This window comes from Uloborus diversus, chromosome 1 (genome assembly GCF_026930045.1).
Source record: "Uloborus diversus isolate 005 chromosome 1, Udiv.v.3.1, whole genome shotgun sequence".
In the NCBI taxonomy this organism is placed as follows: domain Eukaryota; kingdom Metazoa; phylum Arthropoda; class Arachnida; order Araneae; family Uloboridae; genus Uloborus; species Uloborus diversus.
Window position 1 is genome coordinate 4,224,000 of NC_072731.1, and position 22,889 is coordinate 4,246,888.

Below are 22,889 nucleotides of genomic sequence, written 5' to 3' on the forward strand. Positions count from 1 at the left end.
TGTTGTTCGGACTCTTAATTTTGACTCTAGATGACGCAGGAGGAAACTGCTGTATCTTCCCTGTTAAATTCTTTCTTTTTTTCTTGCATTTAATTTCTGCTGGTCTTGCTTCTCTTTAATCTTGACAACTTAAAGCATGAATAGGAAGCTTTGTTTGTTAGTATTATTTACCAACTAGCTGCATTGCCCGGCTTTGCACGGTCTACCTCAAAAATAAAAGTTTTGTCAAGTGACGCTAGTTCAACAATCAGGCTTCAATTAGAGAGAAAAAAAAATACTAGAAAATTTCCCGTCAAAATAATTATTCTCAAAGAAAGAAAACGGCAAATTAAAAGTTTCCGAAAAAAATTAAACGCAAACCTCTATAAATACAGCTAAAATCCTTAAAAAAAAAAAAAAAAAGAAAGAAAGATGATAAATCGCCAAATAATAATCAAAATTGGAAATTTTTACCTCAAAAAAAAAAAAAAAATATTTAGTCACATCCGAGAAAAAAAGTGGCAACCTTCTGAACGCTAATTTAAAATGAGATCGCGCAAACGATAATTTTCCGATTTAGAATTTCTGTTCCATTAGGCTTAGCAGTGCTTTTTAATTTGTTCCCAGTGATTTTACAGCCTTTTTTTGAGCAATCACGATTGTTTATTGTTCTCACTTGACTGTTTTGATGTCCTATCATTTTATTTTCCCACCGCCACCCTCCGCACCATCACCGTCGACCGGTTCCTCACGATGCTGCTCCTATAGCGAAAGCTGTCTCCAGGTTGCATCCATATCCTACACACACGCGCATACATACACAACTACACACGCACACATACACCTACACACACATACCCACACATAACTGCCCACACTTTCATGCCTGCACGCAGACACAAACACATATGCCTACACAAATGCACCCCCCCCCCCGCCACACACACATTCATACACAAAACTACCCACGCACTTATACCAGCACATAGGCACAAACACACATGCCTACACACACACACACTCGTAATTGCGAAAAACATAATTTGAATTCAAGATGTCAAAAAATTCAAATTAATTCTTTCTTTTTTTTTTGAAGTTCGTACGAAATGATTGAACTCTGTGGGTGTTTTTCGCGCGCTTTCAAATTAGACCTGAATCTAAGAAATCGGAGAATTATTTCGGGTAGAAAGAGCCATTTAATGCCATTCTCGGGCCCTAAAATTAAAATTGGAGCGGTTCGGTACTTTTTTGGCGTTCGAACCCCCCCGTTCTTTCTCGGGTGCCCAAGTACTTCCCTGCCAAATTTGGTCGAGATCCGACGAAAACTGTATTTGTATAAGGAACATACGTATATACACACATATATACACATATTTATATTCTTTGTTTTATTTATATAGATAACTACTCATGTTTACTTATAATTATGCTTAATTACTTTTAAGAAGGTAAATCAAAGGTGTTTTTGAGAAGTTTTTAAGTGATTAAGGATACATTTACAAAAATTATAGATATAGCTTGTGAACTTCGTTTACGAATATGTTAATTGAGCTTTTGTTCAACACAAGCATGCTAATAAAGACTTTTATTTGGAAATCTCTTGATTTGTGAATTTACCATGTATTCGCTGACGCTTGTTTTAATTGCAGTGTGCGTGCAAAAAGGTATTTTGGAAACCTTTAAAAATATACAGTGGCTCCCAAAAGTGTTCGTACACTTTGAAATCTTTTAGTAAAACCAAAGTAACGCAAAACTAAATTCGAATATGAAGTCCAATATTTTTTCACATCATTCCTATGCCATCTTTACTAATAATAAAGCTGAAAGTCTCTCTGTCTGGATGTCCGGAGAATGTCTGGATGTCTGTAGGATGTTTGGATGTCTGTAGGATGTCTGGATCTCTGTGACGCGCATAGCGCCTAGACCGTAGGGCCAATTTTCATGAAATTTGGCACAAAGTTAGTTTGTAGCATGGGGGTGTGCACCTCGAAGCGATTTTTCGAAAATTCGATGTGGTTCTTTTTCTATTCCAATTTTAAGAACAAAATTATCATAAGATGGACGAGTAAATTACGAAATTATCATAACGTGGAACCGTAACATGGGCACAAGCCAATTGGTGAGATACGAAATTATCATAACGTGAAACTGTAACATGGGTGCAAGCCAATTGGCGAGAAAATTCACCACACATTATTTGTAAATATACAGGCGAACAAAAAGACCTTTTAATTTTTCTATTACGGGCAAAGCCGTGCGAGTACCACTAGTTCTAAATAAAAGCCTGTAGTATTTTCAAAATATTGACAAATCTTCTTCGTGAAATGGGTCAAAAAACGAAGAAACAGACAAATAATACGCTACAAAAGGCAACGTATAAGCTCAAATATCTTTACTAATAATAAAGCTGAAAGTCTCTCTGGATGTCTGGATCTCTGTGACACGCATAGCGCCTAGACCAATCGGCCGATTTTCATGAAATTTGGCACAAAGATAGTTTGTAGCATGAAGGTGTGCACCTCGAAGCGATTTTTCTAAAATTCGATTTTGTTCTTTTTCTATTCCAATTTTAAGAACATTTTCCCGAGCAAAATTATCATAAGATGGACGAGTAAATTACCAAGTTATCATAACGTGGAACAGTAACATAGGCAAGCCAATTGGCGAGAAATTCACCATACATTAATTGTAAATATACAGGTGAATCAAAATACCTTTTAATTTTTCTACAACGGGCAAAGCCGTGCAAGTACCAATAGTTTTCGAATAAAAATTAATGATTAAAATTATCATTATGCCATTTTTTTATTATTTTTGCATTGTGTTGACCCTTAAAAGTCATTTGACTTTAATTTTTTGTTTATTTATTCCTTAATATTGTGCTTATTCCTTTAAAATGGCTGGTATTCGTGATAAAACACAAACATCATTCGAAATTTGAATTTTTCCCTCGCAGCAGCTGTAAATTGGTTTGAAATGTCTCTAAATTAATTAATGTATTCCATTCTGTAGTAAAGTGCCTGATAAAATGCTTTAAGGAAAAGAATCGGACCGAAAGCAAGATAAGAAAAGGTCAACTGGCGAAAAGTTGACAAAGCGTAATCGGAGATTTACAGTTAAAAAAATGTATGAAAAACACACATTTGAGTGCTGTAACAGTTTCTGCAGAGTTAAATGAAAATTTTTATATTTAATTTTCACCTAAAATTGTTTGCCAAGTTCTCTGATTAGCTGGATTGAATGGGACCTCTTCCCGCAGAAATTTTCTCCGACGTGCGAAAAACAGAAAGCTTACGCTTTTTGTCGCAAAATCAATGATAAATAAGCTCAAAACGTTTTGGAATTACGTGTTACTTACAGATAAAAATGAATTCAACAAATTGTTGTATAGTTGTAAATAAAAGAAAAAATGAGGAACTTAATCTTAAGAACTTAGTTGGACCAGTTAATCAGGACGGTGAAGTGAAGGTATTCTTGTGTGAGGGTGCATATCAGCATCAGGACTTGGTACTTTGGAATTTTTTGATAAAATAATAAATCAAGCTGTTCATTTAAATATTTTAAAAAACAATTTTAAACTCTTAGCCAAGAATTTGGTTATCGGAAGCAACTTAGTTTTTTATCCAAATAACGATAAGAAGCACACGGTTTTCAACGTTTGCGTCTAGTGCCTCAAAAATTGTCCTAAAGTTTAAAAAATACCCCTTCAATCACCAGATTTGAACTTAATGTAACATATTTAGAGATATCTGGAGGCTAGATTACGAAAATAAAGCTTTGAAACGGAAATAGAGCTAGAAACAGTAAGACTCGAAGTGTGGTTGAACACTTACTCAGAAATTACGCAAAAAAAAAAAAAAAGAAAGAAAGAAAGAAAAAAGAATGAAATCTATTCCCAGACGTTTAAAAGGTGTTTTTGATATTGCATGATATTCTACAAAATAATAACTTAATAAAAAGTTAGATTATTCAATAATATATAGACATTTTTTAAAGTGTACGAAGACTTTGGTGAGATAATATTTCCGGCACTTTTTGGTTTTTGATTTTTAAAAAATTACGTTTTAATATTTTTTAAAAAAATTTCATGTAGTTTTGTTAAAAATTGATTATACATCTTATAATTAGATATCTATTCCGAAATATTAATTCTAACCAGTGGATAGGGTTCTATTTCATTGAAAGTCGTAGGTGTACGAACACTTTCGGAAGCCACTGTACGTATTCATAAATTTCACGATTAGCCAAATCCTCCAATTCTCCTGGAATAATTTAATACAACGAATCCAAAATTTTCATCTTTTTTCTTGTAGAGTTTTTTAAACTTCTTTTAGGCTTAGATTTTCAAAACACCTTTCTTAAGTGAAAATTTTTATTTTTTAACTTATTTTCCCTCTACTGTCTGCTCTCACTTTGTCATACACTCTGTCACAGAAAAATATATGTACCCAGAAGGAAACGAGCTATCATCAAGAAACTTAACATGTATCGGGTCGATGAGGAGATAAGTAAATCAGTTATTAGAAATTATGAATTATTAAAAGTTTATGGCGTGAAAAAGGTCACAAATCAATACGTTGTAAAGGGTGTCCCAAAATTAACGCAAGATTTGAATTTGCCGCCATTTTTGCAATAAATTGTGGGCAATCTTGAAAAAAGGACAATTTGGCAGCTGAGGGTCCAGGGTTATTACAAATGGAGCGTTTTCGATTCTATAATGCGTTTTCATTATCGAACAATTATTTGAAAAATAATGAAAAATAATGAAGTCTGGGCGGGTCAAGCAGTTTACTATTATTGGCGCTCGATATCGCAATTAGGTAATGCGCGGGTGGTTGTGGGATTGCTGACATAGACGTTTGACTTCAAATAACCCCATAGGGAGAAGTCTAATGATGTAAAATCACACGATCTAGGGTACAATTCATATCACCGAAACGAGAGAGTACACGAACAGGAAATTCCTTATGCAGTGATTGAATTGTTTCGCTGGCTGTATAATAGCATAACACTCCATTTTTACTAACCCTAAACTCCCAGCTGTCAAATTGTTCTTTTTCCGTGGCTGCCAACAATTCACAGCAAAAATTGTGGCAAATTCAAATCTTGCGTTAATTTTGGGACACCCTTTATATCCACCTTTGGCTACTACACGAGGTAGAGCCGCTATATAGACAGGCCGACGCATCAGCTTAAGTTTAGCCTTTTTGGATCGGAATTTTCATTATTGCTCTGGTTAGGTTACCACAGTAAAGTTTCGCGTTTCGCCAAATTTGCCGAAAATAATACTTTATTCAATAAAAAATTCACGTGCCGCTAATAATCGCTCGCAGTGAACAATCACCAAACGCGATTACTCGCCAGAAAAGACAACCACTCAAACACGCGCTCCGATCCAAAAAGGCTGATCTTAAGCTGATGCGCCGGCTCGTACATACAGGGGCCTTAACACGAGGGGAAACCCGACGTTGCATCAAAACAAGTAGGTCGCTGACGACCTATGGCTCATGCACGCCACAATCTTTGCAACTGGGCAATTAATTCCCCACACGGCTACAGTTACCTTCCAAGCTAGAGATCCTAAATACGTTCCATACCTTTGAAGACATTGTTAAGATGAAAGTCGCACAGTATCAGCTAGTCAGGATTGAAGACTAGCTGATAAATGGCATTTGAGTGGCTTAATAGCATACGTCAACTATTTTGTTACAAATGTAGTTAACTACAACTACAACTACTGTTTTCAAAATGTAGCAACTACAAACTACTTTTGAAATGCAATCGCTACTTCGCTACTTTTCAAAAAATAAGTAAATAACGAGCATACACACTAGAGTGTCCCACAAAACATGAAAGTCGATTTTTTCAAGTCGCACACCCTCTTATATTTACTCTGTTATGCCAAAACAATTGTGAAAGAAAAGTCTCATGTAAGTTGAAGAACGGCAACCTATGCTGACTTGCGTCCGAAAGTGTAAACCACTTACTTGTTGGTATGCTAGGCCAAATCAAAAGAAAAAAAGAAACTTTTTCTAAAAACTCGAAATTTTTGTTGATAAAACATCGTCCCTATACCCCACACCCCACGTGTACCACAAAAACATTCATTCAAATTGAAAAACATTTAGATATCCCACACGTGGCCTAAAAATTATAATTTTCTTCAAAAATGGATTTTTTTAAATCTTTTAAAAAATTGTATATAAATTTAAATAAAATTATCAAGTTCAAAAATTTTCAGCGAACATATTTTCAGATCAACATTTGCAAATGAATAGTACAAAAATAATATAATTTCGAATGTTGCATTATATGAAATCTGCATACAATGTTTTTTAGTACGAATTTATGATATTGCCTTGGGAAAAAAAATTCCCCTTGAAAAATACTTGAAAGTGCTTGAATGAACCCTGTATATGTGTAGAGTGGCTTTGACTTTCGACGGCCCTGAGAGTAAGGGGGAAAGGACATTCGACAAAGAGATCAGATGTCTTTTCATCCACAAGATCACTTCTTTTGCATTGAAAAGGAGTTCCTTGTAATTCCGAAACACTTGTCTGCAAATTTGTGCATTAACGTTCGTTTGTTATCATTTTGCTACGAATTTGTTCAATTCCTTATCGTCTTCAGACAGGGCGTTGCAATGGAACTAATTAGATGATAATCCTTCCTTCACGGAACAGAAAAAGCAGCAACAATTTTTCAAATTTCGCTGCGATTCAGTATAGCTATATTGAATTTCGTGGTGAGAGGATGTTATTGCTATTCCGGTGTGACGTCACGACGATTGACCAATCACTGTGCAAATCAGGTCATCATTCCCCAACACCTGTAGGAGTTCGATTTATGGAATTCTTATGTATACTGTGGGGTTAGTAAAATTATTTCTGGTTTTACCTTTCGGAAATGATTTGATTTGTCTACTACTTCGCTCCTTTGTTCTGTTTTATTTTGTCTCGTTCGCACTTAGTACGCATAAATAATTCCAAACATCGATTTATTGTTGAAGGCATCTCTCCTTTTATTGCAATCTGATTTATCTTTGCAGACCATTTTATGAAATGAATTTGGTGTGGATTTTTTTAATTACTTTATTGAAACATTCCTGTGCAGATGAACTCGTAAGCAGTACAGAAGGTATAAATGATACTTTAATTTACGAAAAATGGATGGCAATGGATGCGAAATTGAAAAGTTCGGTTTCTTCTGCAATGAGCTACTTCTTCCCATTCTCCATCAAGTTAGCTGCTAATGTGAACGTGTCTTCGGTTTGCGCCAAGCAAGGACTACAGTTGATCAATGGAATAAACCGGCTGGAAGTGTGGGCTTTGTCTTGTGAGTAAATATTTTCTTTCTTTTTTTTTTTGAGCAATCACGATTGGTTATTGCTTTCATTTGACTGTTTTGATGTGCTATCATTTTATTTTCCCGCCAGCACCATCGTCGACCGGCTCCTCACGATGCTGCTCCTCTAGCGAAAACCGTCTCCAGGTTGCGTCAATATCCTACACTTACACGCATACATACACGCACGTACAAACAAACACATACACATACACACACATACATACGCCTACACACATACACAAACACATACACACACACAAACACATACACAAACACACACCTACACACATACACACAACTACCCACACACTCATGCCTGCACACAGACACAAACACACATGCCTACACACACATATATCCCCTGCACATAAACACACATACCCCCCACACACACAAACACACACGCCTATATACACACACTCGTGATTGCGAAAATCATAATTTGAATTCAAGAGGTCAAAATTGAAATTAATTTTTTTATTTATTTATTTTATTTATTTTCTTTTTTTTTTTTTTTTACAAAAGCGATTGCGTCGTGTAAAACAGGGTTTGGTACAAATAAACTGTAAATTGCATGAAAATTAGTAGGAAATGGATAGTCAAATTAAGGACACTGGAGAGCCAAAATAACTGGTATGTGGGTCAACCCATACCACTTCATCTAGACCATGAAGCCTCTCGTCTCTGATTTTAATGCTTTTTCTTATTTGCTCCATTTTTAATTTTTTTTAAACAATGTATTTTTTTTTTCAATACACTTTTTGAGGGATTAAATTTCAAAAAAAAAAAAAAAAAATGTTTTGCTTTTCCGCGAAATTTTGCGCTGGTGACATAATCAATGCAAAAAAAAAAATATTCATAACTTTGGCAATTTTAATTTTTTTTTCGCTAGATCGTTGTGAATAACTTGCAGAATAAGAAAAAAAAATGTATTTGGAAATATGTCTATTGAATGGTGCAGTTACCATTACCTCAACCTTGGATTTATTACTAGCTGCGTTACCCGACTTTGCCCGGTGCACTTTGAAAATAAAAATTGTGTCAAGTGACATATACATTCAACAATCTGGCTTAGATAAATAAATTAAAAAAATATCATGCAAATTTCTCTCCCATACAATGAAGACATATTAAAATGCTTTTGAGAAATTAAATCGAGAAAGCTGGATTTAAAGAACGTAACCATGGAAATGCAAAATAAAATAAGTTTAAGGAATTAAAATGGTTAACAATTTGAATGGAAATGTGATTTTTTGAACTTGATTTAAAAAGGCTTGTAACTTTTTTTCCTTTCGAGATAGAAGCTTAGTTTTTCGACCATAAGTCGAGCTGGATCTGGAGTAAAAAATATCGCTTTTTCTAATGGTGTCAAAAAGAAAACTGTGGGACAATTCCTTCACTTTTAATTGATAGATTTAATGAAGAAAGTAGTGCCTAAATTTCAGCTAAGCCTAAAAAAATCGAGCTAAAAACGCAAATAACGCCCGCCATAATTAAGTTAGAGCATTGAAACAAATTGCGTAGAATGCAAAAAATTCTACCTTTTTGAACGATATGTAATATTAATATGTGCAAATTATTTTTCACCCCCATGTTCGGGAATTTATTTGAAAATTTGACCTAAATTTGAATTAGCGAAATCAGCCGGGTAGTTCTCGAGTTTTGTGCGTTCACACAAACAGACGCTTTTTGGAGACTTATACTATGTAAAGAAGATAAATTATTTTGAAAAAAAAAAGTTTAAAATAAAAGGCGTTACATATCCAAGATTTCCTTTCTTTCTTTCTTATTTGTTTCGCAAATACTCCCAAAGTATTAAGTAAAAGATTCTGAAGTAAAATTCGTGTTCTTTTTTTTAACTCCTAGTATCTTTAATTTTACAGGAAACGATTAACAATTAATTAGACTACGCAACAAAAAAACACTTTTTGTTTTGCATCCTGGTTTTAAATAGTCAATTCCTACTAATTTTGCGTCGAGAAAATCGAATATGGCAGTGGATTTTTTTATTATTATTATTATTAGCTCTTGTTTTTAAGATACACAAAAGCTCACTGGAGAAAGATCCACAACAACCACATATAGATTAGAAGGTAAAATTAAAAATGAAGAAAAAATAATTCTGTCCAATAAATGTTATTAAATAGGTCTCGTTTTATTTAAAAAAAATTTTTTCCCGAAAGCAGTGGTTTTTTTTTTTTTTTTTTGGCCAATTGCTGTAAACGCTTCATTTTCGATTGCTTTTTGTTCGTCAAAGAAGGACCATCTCTTGCAATAGTTCAGCAGCATTAGGTGAGCATTAACTCAGCCCAATGACCCTGATATCTGAGTTCCATTGTAAAGATATCTTGATGAAACCTTTCCTCATGCTCATCACTTATAGCTTCGCAGTTTTTAAGCAAAATATCTTTTAACTCTCTTGACTCCGAAAACTTGGAAATATCTCTCGGTGAACAAAATAGAGTTTCAGAGACATCATTTATCAATGGTCACAGAACTTCTGTAGGGGCTTTGTGACCAACTGTTTTTAGTTCTCGTGTTCTCTACTGCTTAGAAACACTTATAATGCACCCTTGAAAGCTTTTTGGGCGTTTTTTTTTTCCCTCGCGAATTATTTCCTCAAAATCGGTGATTTTCATTATTGCGCCATAATTGGACCGTTAAAAATTCTCTCCTTAAATCTATCCCATCTATCTTGGAAATTTCTCTCTAAGGTATTAGAAAACCATCTTTGTTCCCAGATTTCACAAAATTCTTGATTATTCCCAGCAGAACGAGCATGGATTGAAGCAGAAATGGGTTGAAGCAGAATTTTAAGCTCATTTTTTTTTTCATTTGACCAACTTGAGCTACAGGGCATTAAAAACAGGCTATTCTTCATGTGAACTATTTTGATAGCCACTTTGGATGCCAATATCTGTTAGAAAATCAATATTTCAATCTGCAACTATAACCCATTAAAAACATGCTTATTGACAATAGAATTACAAAGTTCGAGCATTTGAATCATTTTTGTTTAGAATTGATGACATTTTAAAATCTAGGAAAACGTTTCTCTGCTGCGTTTTGTCCAGACTTTGCATACGTGCTACACAAAAGTTAATGAACTCAAATTCACAAAAATACTAGAACGTGTTGACAACCAAAAGTACTTAAAGCTCGTAAAATTTCAGGCTTCCAGTGTTATAAAATGTCCCGTAATCTGAAATTGAACATGGGAATTCGTTACGACAGATATAATTTTAAGCTCGTTTTTTTATCCTTATTCAAAACACCATCGAAAAAAAAACTTAATTTGAAAGGAAAAAATGTGTTCTTTCTAATAGTATAAACGAAAAGAAGATGCGAGGTGACAAACTTGAGTTACAACGCTTTGAAAATAGGCTATTTTTCACTTGAACGGTTTTGATAGCCTTTTTGATGACAATATCTTTTTGAAAATAGATATTTAAGCTCTGCAACTGTAACCCATTAGAAACTAGTGTTTTTACAATATAATCACGAAGTACAAACCTTTGAATTAGTTTTGTTCAGATTTTATGACAACGTAAAATCCAGGAAAAAATTTCCCTACCACGCTTTTTCACGAGTTTACACGCGTGCTTTAAAAAGTTTAATGAGCTCAAATTCACAAAAATAAATGAGTGTATCAACAGCCAATTGTACTTTAAGCTCCAAAAATTTCTGGGTTCCAAGGTGATAAACTTTTCTGCAAACTTTGGCTAAAGATGGCGATTTGTCACAAAAAGCTCATCCGCCATTTTGGGCCATTTTTTTGGGAGATTCTAGAACCTCAGGATTTGGATCTCAGAAGCTGAAAATTTGCGTAGGTTAGTTTCAAAGACGTCTCTACACCTCTATAAAATTTCATCCAATTCGGAGATGGTCGAGTGGGGAAGATTTAAAAAATTAGGTCAGTTGACGTGGAATGACTCCTCTAGGATTTTTTGTGTGTTAATTTAATTAGAACCATCCAAATATTAAAGATTTGAGAAACTAATTCATATTTCACAACATACAAGTTACTCGTGATAAATATCCTAATATGTGTCTTTACTTAGCCCCATTTTCGATTATTGGTATAGATGAGGATAAAAATCGTAAGAAAGCAATGATAGTGGATAAATTTCGTACTTGCTCCAGAGAAGCCTTGATTCAAAATTTTTATTATGATTACTATTAATTTTGCTGTTGTAAGACAGCAAAATTTGTAACAATGGGTTTTATATTTAAACATTTAATGGGGAAATGACATGAATTTTGCTGTTTTCCATCCTAATCGAAATAATTATTTTATTTTAGAATTGAATTTTTTAGCGTTAAATTGTACCTTAAGATTTAGCAAATCATTTAGTGAAACCCCGAAGTCTCTAAGCGGTCTATTTGGTGAGATATGGGCAAAAGCAGGTCTCAGATTTTTCCGTGACAATGAGGCTAAGTATAATAAAAGTGCTTGATAAAAAGATTAATTAACAGTATCTTCCATTTCTAAACCTATCAATGCTTTCAGCTAATCTAGTAACTTTGCGCCTGATTTTGATAGTGTATCTTTCTTCTTTGGAAACTGCAATGAAGGATACGCAAGTAATCCAGTGCCAAAAACACTCAAGGGACATTTACAGCAAAATATCAAACCTTTGCCCCGCACGTGACGGTTTATATTTTTCACTAAAAAGTAATAATTTTAATGGGTAATGACGAAATTTTATGGCGAAAGAAATCACAAATAAGTTTGTAATGTGTTTAGCAGAAAGAAATGAGTCCGTTAATATATGAAATATATGACGCTTCATGTGCGGGATAAAATGACCGTTTTCCATGGAATAGCCCTTAACTTTTCGACAAACTTCCCACAAAAAACATGTTCTTTCTTTTTGAAAATTGTGTTATTACTCACAAACCTCCTCAACATAGATAGAAAAAGGTTTAAATTTAGAAAAGGGTCCTAGGCTCGTCACGTCAGAGTTTTCTTTAGGGGGGCGGGGGATACAAAAAACGCAGCTGTAACATCACCTTGATTTTGAGGTTTGATAAAACTAATCCAAAAAAAAATGTGGTTGTAGAAAAAATGTATGAAAATAAAAAGTTCAGATGTAATATTTAACTGATGTTTAATCTGGGAGTGTGGAGCTACTTTTTGCCTATTTATAATAAGGTAGGGTACGTTTTCAAATTCCTTTAAGCTAATTTTGAATAATCCAAAAACTTTAGGAGTTAAAGTTAGCAAATTATATTTCCAAAACTACTACCTAACCTGGCAGCGATGTAATGTTGTGATTGAGATCTGCGCAGCCGTCACAATGCTGCCAGATTAGGTTTGCTCCAACTGTAGGTAATGGGGTGTCAAAGAACAAATTTTTAATGATTATCGCCAATTAATACTTTGAGTAAAAACGTAAAGGCCCCACGCCAGGACCTTATTATCGCATGGGCAAAGCGGGAATCGACTCAAGGCACCCAAATTTTAGGGGCCCTAAAACTGTCTTTTAAATCTATTTCATTTATTTATTAACTAGCTGTACCCGACGCGCGTTGCTACGCCAACAAAAAAATACATCATTATACTGATTTTCATGACAATTGGTTGAACGGGGCAGAAGTTGCTACTCTGCAGCGCCTCCTGGTGGCGAGTGGCTTCAATGAGCATATTATGCGCCTTCTCCGTGGAAAAATACATATATATATATAGCAATTTTCATAATAATCGGTCCAGGTATCAAGTGAAGCCGTGACTATACTCAAATTTTGTACTCACGCAGTTTGCAAGATCAATCCATCCCTAAAAATATCAAATAGAAAAAGTTTTAAATCCCCCCGTTGCATGAAAAGTCATAAAACAATAAAGAAAGAATTTATTTGTTCAAACTGAAGAAAAATGACAACAGCTAACTTCTTATCAATGAGATCTTTCACGCGAATTCATTTCTGCAGCCGATAATTTTATTCGTATTTATCCAATGGATTGGGACTTAAATTGGAATAAAAAAGGAACTACCGATCGGATTTTTTTCGAACTGGTCTATAAACATTCCCAGTAGTAAAAATAACAAACGGTGAAAGTTTCAGCAAAATCTGCTGGGTAGTTTTTGAGTTCATGGATGACATACAGACAAACATTCATTTATATATATATATATAGATTTGTTTTATTTTATTTTACTTATTTATTTTTGGCGGTTTTTTTAAATTCATAAACAATGAAATTTTCTGCTATATACAACTTGCAACAAGGTACTGTATAATCCTGAATACCACTCAGCTCAAATATCACCAGTACTTTTATTATTCTGCAATTATGAAAGACCTCCCCTCGCTCAGCTACGGCGTGATTGTTGCTTAAACATCTTCACAATATTTCCATAGAAAACAAATTGCCAACAGCTACTTGTGAAAATAGAGAAAATAATTTTGTAGCCTACTCAATATTTAGTCAGAACTATTAAATAGCTTCGCAATCGGATGTGAGTTTATACTTTCGATTTAAACCCGAACTCCTACCTTCTTTTTTTCTCTTTTTAGAAAAATAAAGTGGGGATGGTATTAGGAATTACTATTTTCTTCTATTTTGGCTTATCCGCAGCTACTGGTTGTCCATTTTCTGATTATGAAGGTTATTTCAGTGACTGCAAATTTCCAACGAAAAGAGATATGCACAAATATAACTATAAATCTGAATGTCACTTTTGATTCTCTATTGATTTTACGAAGCAATTACGTGTTGAATGCGCATTTATTGCTCTATTTTCAGAATAAGACATACGATATTTTCATAGAAAAAGCTAAAATTTTCAGCTGAACATTAATCTAACAAGTGACTGAGTAAGGACTACCCTAAGACTCTTTAGTTTTGAGGCGTCATATCGTCATAGTTTGGTTTGACTTGCTTCCACCCAACCGTACCTGCAATCCTTGCAGTGAAGGGAGACTGTTAGATCGTAATACAACCCTAATTAGAATGTAAGTTGTTACATCACAATAAATCATATTTTAGAACTTCAATGTCGAAAATTTTTAAGCAATGGGGTTTCAAAACATCCATCCCCCCCCCCCTAAAGTCTCAACATATCGCACCTCTTCAAGGAAAGTGACACAAATGTTTTAAAAAAATCAGCATTGGAGAAAATAAACGTTTTACGCAATAAAATAATTTTCAGCCATTTAGTCTCAAATATAACAATACGAGCAAAAAGTTATATTTTGATGTTTACGAGTTAGTTTTGTTGTCTAAATTAATAATGCATACTTAAAGTTTGAAAACGTTTCTTCTGAATTACAAAATTTTTAACTAATACCATAAGCCATAAACCATTTAACCATAACCATAAAACCATTGAATATAGTAATAATTTTACGCCACCGCGCACCAGTTATGTAAGCTAACTTTGCCACTTTTGTGGTGAGAAAGAGCATTAAATTTAGATTCCAAATCAAAAGCTAGTACATTTTTCCCGAATTTTGAGTTGCCTCTTTCCTTGCAGGGGTGCGATATGTCCCAAAACTTGGTTTTAAAAGCTTCAGTATCAAAACATTGCGAGGGGCAACCTCTAAAATTTTGATATTTCATCTAACGTGATCATTAGTTCTCCAAAAATTGCCTGAAATTGAGTCTCAAAGTTTTCAATTTCAAAAAAATGTCCAATGGAGATTCCTTAATCTCCTAATATCCCCAAAAGTGACGTAAAATTGGCGCTTTTTAAGTTCTAACTTCAATAAATTTCCAGTGGAGAGTCCCCGAACTTTCACCCCTTTTTCTAACATCACCCCAGATAACTTAAAATTTAGATTTTTACAAATTCCGCGGTACCTTCCAAAATATAGGCAAAAATTGACGTCAATTTTGAGAACATTTCTAGAGGTAATCCACCCCTCTTCTGTCGTTATCAAAGCTTAAATTGCGTTTTTAACACTTCAATATTGAAAAATTGGTGTCGTCGGATCTCCCAACGTTACCCATAAGTTGGATTGAATTTGAGAACTTCAATTTTGAAAATAATTCAGTTGAAAATCCCTTCCCCTTTTCCTTTAATTTTACCGAAAATTTTGAAAATAATTCAGTTTAAAATCCCTTCCGCTTTTCCTTTTATTTTACCGAAAATTGCCCAGACTTGCAATTTTGGCGTCAGTTTCAAAAATTCTTCCGGAAGGCGGTGGAACCGTTCTGCCTTCCTAAACCTCCACTGGCTAAAATTGCATTCATAAGACTTCAATTTCTGAAATTTTCAGGAGGGATGGCGCTACTATGTACCTAATGATTCTTACCTTTTATCATCTCCTCTAACAAACCTTAAAGTTTTGCCCAAAAGTTTAGATTTACCCTGTATATTAGATATAGAAGAAAGAAAAAATTATTAGGCACGAACAATGGATAAACAAAAAAGTAGAGCATGAAACTGAAGACGGAACTGAATTGGTGCAAGTGGAGCTATTGGAATGTGAGTTGATTTTAAAATTTACCTAACAACTTAAACGAAATTTTAGAACCTTCAACTCTGACTCCTTTTCACCAAAATCAGTTCCATTCCAACTCCGTAAGAAATGGCAGAGTTGTGGAATTGGACGGAAAGTGAACGACTTCGACTCTTAGAACTTGAAACCTTCGACTCCGACTCCATTTCACCAAAATCAGTCCCATTCCGACTCCGTAAGCATTGGCAGAGTTGCGGAATCGGAAGGAAAATGATCGACTCCGACTCTTAGAACTTTAAACTTTCGACTCCGACTCTCAGCAGTCCCACTCCGACTCCGCAGCCCTAATCAAAACTACGTTCAAACTGCAGAAATAGCCAGACGCGTATTTTAGGTCACTCACATATGTTTTCGCTCTTTGTGTTGACTATTTAAGTTTCAAAGATCCAAATCAGCGAGTTTCAGCTGTGTTTAATGCGTGAGAAAAGCTTCGCTTTTCTCAGCTGCGGATACAGTGATAAGGACAAATAATAATGGGCGGCGCGTAGCCAGCCTTGAAGAATGTGTAAGAAGTTTGTTTGGACGGTAGAAACAATGGTAAAGAAAAAACATTTTAAATTAATGAGAAATTCGAAAAGTGAACGCTTTAAAATAATAATACTATTAGTAGAGAAAAGACTAACAATAATAAATCATAGTTAAAAACTGAAATTCTTTTTTGCGAAAACTTTAATTTTCTTTTTTCTTTTTCTTTTTTGAGCAATCACGATTACTTATTGCTTTCATTTGATGTTCCTATGTTGATGTTCCTATGATTTGATGTTCCTATGATTTTATTTTCCCACCGGCACCCTCCGCACCATCACCGTCGACCGGCTCCTCACGATGCTGCTCCTATAGCGAAAGCCGTCTCCAGGTTGCTTCCATATACTACTCACACGCGCATACATACACAACTACACACACACACATGCACACACACACATACACACACAAATACACACACACAAACACATACACATACACACAAATACACACACACAAACACATACACATACACACATACACCTACACACACATACACCTACACACACGCATACATACAGACACCTGTACATACACACACAAACACATACACACAACTACCCACACATTCATGCCTGCACACAGACACAAACACATATGCCTACACACATACACATACCCCCCACACACACATTCATACACACAACTACCCACACACTTATGCCTGCACACAGACACAAACACAGGTGCCTACACACAGTGGCGTATTCTAAGGGGGGCGCAGGGGGCGGTTCGCCCCGGGCGGCACTTTTCTAGGGGCGGCTAATTGGCCCTTCTGATGTGTAAGAATTAAATGTATTTTCTAAATAAGGAGATTATGGTTTTTATACATTTCTGCAAGCAAGAAAATCTCTTCTTAAAGCACTCAAAAGGACAAAATAACTTTTCTGGGACATAACGGACAGTTTAAGTATTCCTGTAGTTTTCAATTATTCCAAGAAAGTGACACCACAAACAAAGAAAAGTGCGGCTCAAGTCATTTTAAACCAAACTTTCCCAGAAAAATATGCCTGTTTCAACACTCAAATTTATGATCGAAAGCTTAATAATAATAAGCAATTCTCTACCTGGCTTGAGCCGCTCTTTTCTTCGTTTGCGGTGTCATTTTATTGGAATAATTGAAAACTAAAGAAATAATACTTAAATATTCCATTCTGACCCAGAAAAGTTATTTTTTCTTTTTGAGTGCATTATGAAAAGTGCATAGTATTTTTTAAAAAATCTGTTATTTAGACAGTAGAGGTTAACTTCAGGAAGACGAAAACAATGAACTTTTCCAATTTTTGTTATAAGAAAAAGCTAATACAAGATTTTAAATTTAGAGTTTCTTGAAAGCCTGGTCGTGAAACAAAAGTTTCCCCTTTTTTTACTTCAGAAAAATGGTAACAAGAGGAAGAAAAAGGGGGGGGGGGTGTTAAATGTTACACGAAACAATTTATTGCTCGTAACACTTTATATGTTTCAGAGTTTGCTTTGATTTCCCACTTTTTACAAGAGTTCTCTTCTTCAAACGAAGTATAAGAGATTTCCGTTTTCTCGCTTTTGCGAGTAGATAATCTATCCGACAATTTTAGATCACATGTTAATCTATTCCTTAGAAAAGTAAGCGAATTTCATTTTTCAACATTTGGGTTGGACGCTTAACTTATCCAAACATGAGTCCCGACTTACGCGAGGGATGCGTTCCAAGACTTCTCGCGTAAGTTGAAATTTCGCGTTGTGGAAAAATATATGCATACATTTTTTTTAAGCATACCAAATTCTTTTACTTTTATAAGCACCCCCTCAAAATGCTTTAAAGCATTCCTCAATTATACACTACAGTTTCTTACATAAAGAACTAAACTTTCACTGTATTTAAAAAATAAAAAACTGTTTTATTCAACGTGAAATACTTTAAGATTCACAAAATGAATGATCAACGGGCGAGAATGACAAAATAAAACAACACCGTACTCACAGTAATGTAGTAATAATAAAGTGCTTCACTATAATAGTACTGTACAGTAGATACAGTAACATATGAGTTAAAAAATGAATATATTGGTGATTTATGCTCTATGGCAGATCGTTATTCTTATGTAATGCATTTAAAAATACGGTTGCTTCGCCTTTTCTTTTATAACGTAGCTTCCATTTTCATAATATTTACTTTGCTAGACTGTTCTGCAAGCTTAAATATTGAAAACAACATTCGAATAATCTTTTTGTTTTGACTTTTAATTGTAAACGATGCCGATACTTCCTTCTAAAAATTCGTGTTGTGGACGAAAAATTAGCGTTAGCTCTAAAATTCGTAACTCGTGAAAAATTCGCGTTATAGCCATTTCGCGTAAGTCGAATCGCGTTGTAGCGGGAGTCGACTGTAGTCTAAAATGCATTTTAAAGTATTCAGTTTCAAATAACTCCGGTTGGGAACCTCTCCCACCCCCAATCTGTAGTCGAACAGTGCGAAAATGTTTTTAGGCGGGAGAGCGCTTTAATATCTTAACCCTTTTCCTGATATCACCAAATACGTTTAGAAATACGTTTTTAGACCTTAATGTTGGAAACTTTCTGGGCCGAACCCCTAGCCCTACCGTTTTCTCTAACGTAGCAAATACAGCTAAAAAGCATATATTTAGGCTTTCAATTCTGAACACTTTCCTGGAGAAAACTCCCACCCTCTCTTCTAAAGTCTCAACATCTAGCTTAAAATTACGTTTTTAAAGCTTCGATACTTCAATATCAATTTGTGAAAACATCATTTGAATCCTGATTGTCCTTGATCTCCTAAAGTGATCAATTGTACCGTAAAATACGTTTTTAGGACCTCAATTTTGGAATTTTTCCGAGACAGATATCTTAGTCGCCCTCCACCTCTCAACTTATGTCTCCTAAGATTAAACCTGCGTTTTTAAGACATCAATTTTGAAAAATTTCTCTTCACCCCTTTTCCTTACGTCCCCAAAGCTAACCCAAAATTTTCTTTCTTAGAAATTTGTATGAGTAGCAGAGTTCGCCAACCCTTCCTTCTAACTGATAGATCTAAAATGATATTCAGCTTTAAGAATGATTTTTAGAGGTAAACCTCTCTCTGACCCCTCTTCCTCCTAACATTATTAAACAAAGCCCCAAGTCGGACGTTAATTACGGAAATTTTTCAGGAGAGAACCGCTTGGGGCTTCACAACATTTTTTATGCCATTAGGGAACCTCTCAACGTCACCAAAGACAACCTGGAATTGCGTTTTTGAGACTTCGGTGCTGAAAAATTTCCAAAGAAAGAACCCAAACCTTCCCCTTTCAACCAAACCACCAAAGATGCCCTTAAAATTGATTTCAGTTTTAAAAACATTTCAGTAAGAAACCTCGGCGCCCCTCTCTCCCCTAACTCCTACAACTGCGTTAGAATACGCATGCAATTGCGTTACCAAAGATAGCTTAAAATTGCATATTTAGGAGTTTAAAATTTTCGCATTGAGTATCCGACCATTCCCGATTTCCATGACTTCTTCTAAGTAGGCTAAGCTGCACTTTAAAATTTCGTGAAATTCCTTTCGTTGCCTACCGATCCCCTAACGTCAACAAAGAAACACTAAAATAAACTAATTTTGAAAAAAAAAATCTGGAGCAATCCACACACACACACAACACGCCCTTTCTAATAACTTTACTAAAATTGCGGTTTTTGACTTAAATTTAGCAATTTCCCAAAATTGTGGGCCCTTATCCCCCCCCCCCGCTTTTTTCTTTTGAAAGTATATAGAGAATAATAAGGTCTTATTTTTCTTCAATTAAATTGCTAGTTTTAATTTAAACACGTTTGAGAATTTTGTGTATAAGATATTTCACAACGAAAGGGCGGCAAATTGAGGGACCGCCCCGGGCGGCAAACACTGTAGCTACGCCACTGCCTACACACACATACACAATTACACATACCCCCACACGCCTACATACACACACTCGTGATTGCGAAAAACATAATTTGAATTCAAAATGTCAAAATTCAAATTATTATTTTTTTTACTTGGTTTATTGACAGTATAACTTCGCTCATCCGCACTAACTGGGACTATGGATCCGGAAAATCTGGATAATGTGGGCAATATGGGTAACAAGCAAAGCAAGTCCTTAAATGAACAAACTTACCGTTCATTGAAAAAGAAAACCTTGTTTTGCAACAAAATTACATTGAAGGGCAATAGCGCGGGTAACTGACTGACATTCATGGAGCAATGACTGAATTCCCGAAACGCAGCATTTTGAATTATTTTTAGATATTTATTAAAAGCATGGTAACTGACTGACCTTTTTTCAAAAAAGTATGTCAGTCAAGTTACAACAAGTCAACATTTTTTTTTTTTTTTCAAATCGTCCAAAATGTATTTTGAGATTTTAATTATACAATTGAATTCAACCTAAAAAATAAAATATTCCACGAAAAAAAAAATAATTTTTACAATGTGTATTATGCATTCAATATTACAAAGTAGGTATTGTTTTGCTTCAAAAATATCATTCAGGTACCCGTGGAATTGTCCAGAATTGACTACAATAAGGCATTAAAATACATAATAATTATATTGCAAAAATGAAACTCCAAATGTGCGTCTCTGATAAACTTGGAGATTACCGGACTGAACCGTTCAAACATTTTTCGATAAGCGGTAGTTCCTTTTTATCCCAATTTAGCACAAATGTTCTCATAAACTCTCGAACATGGGACTTGCTCATATTAAGATTATCGACATCATTCGACAGGACTGTTTTTCCCCGTAAGATGGAATTCGTTCTAATTCTCTAACTTCGTTACAACGGGAGTCACAGCAGTTTTGTTTTCAAGGATATTCTGTATATTTATGTCACAATCGGTGCTTTATTAAAATTATTAATAAGAATAAATAAATTGTTCCTCGATTTTCTTTTTTGTACCGCTCGACAAAGGAGCGATATTCAGAAATAAAGACTTTTTCAGATATTTAAGAATTTGCAGGGAAATGTATTCAACTGGTTGAAAATGAAGAAAATTAAAGCTATAAAGTTAGTACTCATAGGGGACCTCGTCACTTTCCCCTGAAGAGATCTGATTCCAGTCGCTCAGAATTTTTTTAAAACGACGACTCTGTTCTTGTGAAAATACAGCATATTTATCTTCTTTACTAATAATAAAGCTGAAAGTCTCTCTGTCTGTCAGGATTTCTGTCCGGATTGTCTGTCTGTCAGGATCCCTGTGACGCGCATAGCGCCTAGACCGTTCGGCCGATTTTCATGAAATTTGGCACAAAGTTAGTTTGTAGCATGGGGGTGTGCACCTCGAAGCGATTTTTCGAAAATTCGATGTGGTTCGTTTTCTATTCCAATTTTAAGAACAAAATTACCATAAGAGGGACGAGTAAATTACTAAATTATCATAACGTGGAACCGTAACATGGGCACAAGCCAATTGGCGAGATACGAGATTATCATAACGTGGAACCGTAACATGGGTACAAGCCAATTGGCGAGAAAATTCACCATACATTATTTGTAAATATACAGGCGAACCAAAAGACCTTTTAATTTTTCTATTACGGCAAAGCCGTGCGTTTTCCTTCAAATTCAAAGCCGAGCTTTGAATTTGAAGGAAACCCCTTTAGTACCCCCCCTCCCACAGCCTAATCAGTCCCTTAGTAGTCATTTGAAGCTCTACCTGTAAATGCATTATTCTAATCTAACTAATCACGACAGAAACTTTCATTTCCAATTTGTTGGCAAACTCGTTAAGATATACTCAACCTCTCTACTTGCCCCAACTATAAACTAGTCTTTATTTTGTCGTAAATAAAGTACCACTTATTTCCTAATAGGAAAATCAATAAAAAAGGACTTTAAAAAGGCAAATGTGGTAAGAAACAAGGACATTCAGATACCTCTACTAATATCGAAAAGATGCACATTATGAGGAAACATTCTCGATTTGAGTAATTCCACGTCAACTGACATAATTTTTCAAATCGTCCCCACTCGACAATCTTCGATTTAGTTGAAACTTTATATAAGTGTAGAGATGTCTCTGAAACTAACCTATGCAAATTTTCGACTCCCTAAATCCAAATCCTGAGGGCTTAGGATCTCCGAAAAATGTGATCCAAAATGGCGGATCAGCTTTTTGTGTCAAATTGCCAAGTTCAGCAGAAAATTTTATCACGCTGGAAGCCTGAAATTTTAGGCACCTATAAAGTACAACTGGCCGTTAATATATTCAAGTATTTTTGGGAATTTGAGCTCGTTAGATTTTGTGTAGCATGCGCGTAAACTTGTGAAAAAGCGCGATATGGAAAATTTTTCCTGGATTTTAAGTTGTCATAAAATCTGAACAAAAATAATTCAAAAACTCGTGCAATGTGATTCTATTGTAAAAATACTTGTGTTTAATGGGTTACAGTTTCAGAACTTAAATATGTATTTTCTAACAGATATTGTCATCCAAAGTGGCTATCAAAACCGTTCAAGTGAAAAATAGCCTATTTTCAAAGCGCTATAGCTCAAGTTAGTCAGCTCGTATCTTCTTTCCGTTAAAACCAATAGAAAGAACAGATTTTCTTTCCT

General features: G+C 34.9%; 1 protein-coding gene across 1 annotated transcript in view; it reads left to right on the top strand.

Moving 5' to 3' along the window:
• Positions 1–6,876: 6,876 nt before the first annotated feature.
• The window catches only part of LOC129227719 (nose resistant to fluoxetine protein 6-like), a 111,858-nt gene continuing 95,845 nt past the window's right edge, over positions 6,877–22,889 (top strand). Inside the window, exon 1 of the mRNA XM_054862325.1 lies at positions 6,877–7,314. Within this exon, the coding sequence (XP_054718300.1) occupies positions 7,041–7,314 (274 nt within the window). The 5' untranslated portion in view covers positions 6,877–7,040. The remainder of the gene's footprint in view (positions 7,315–22,889) is intronic.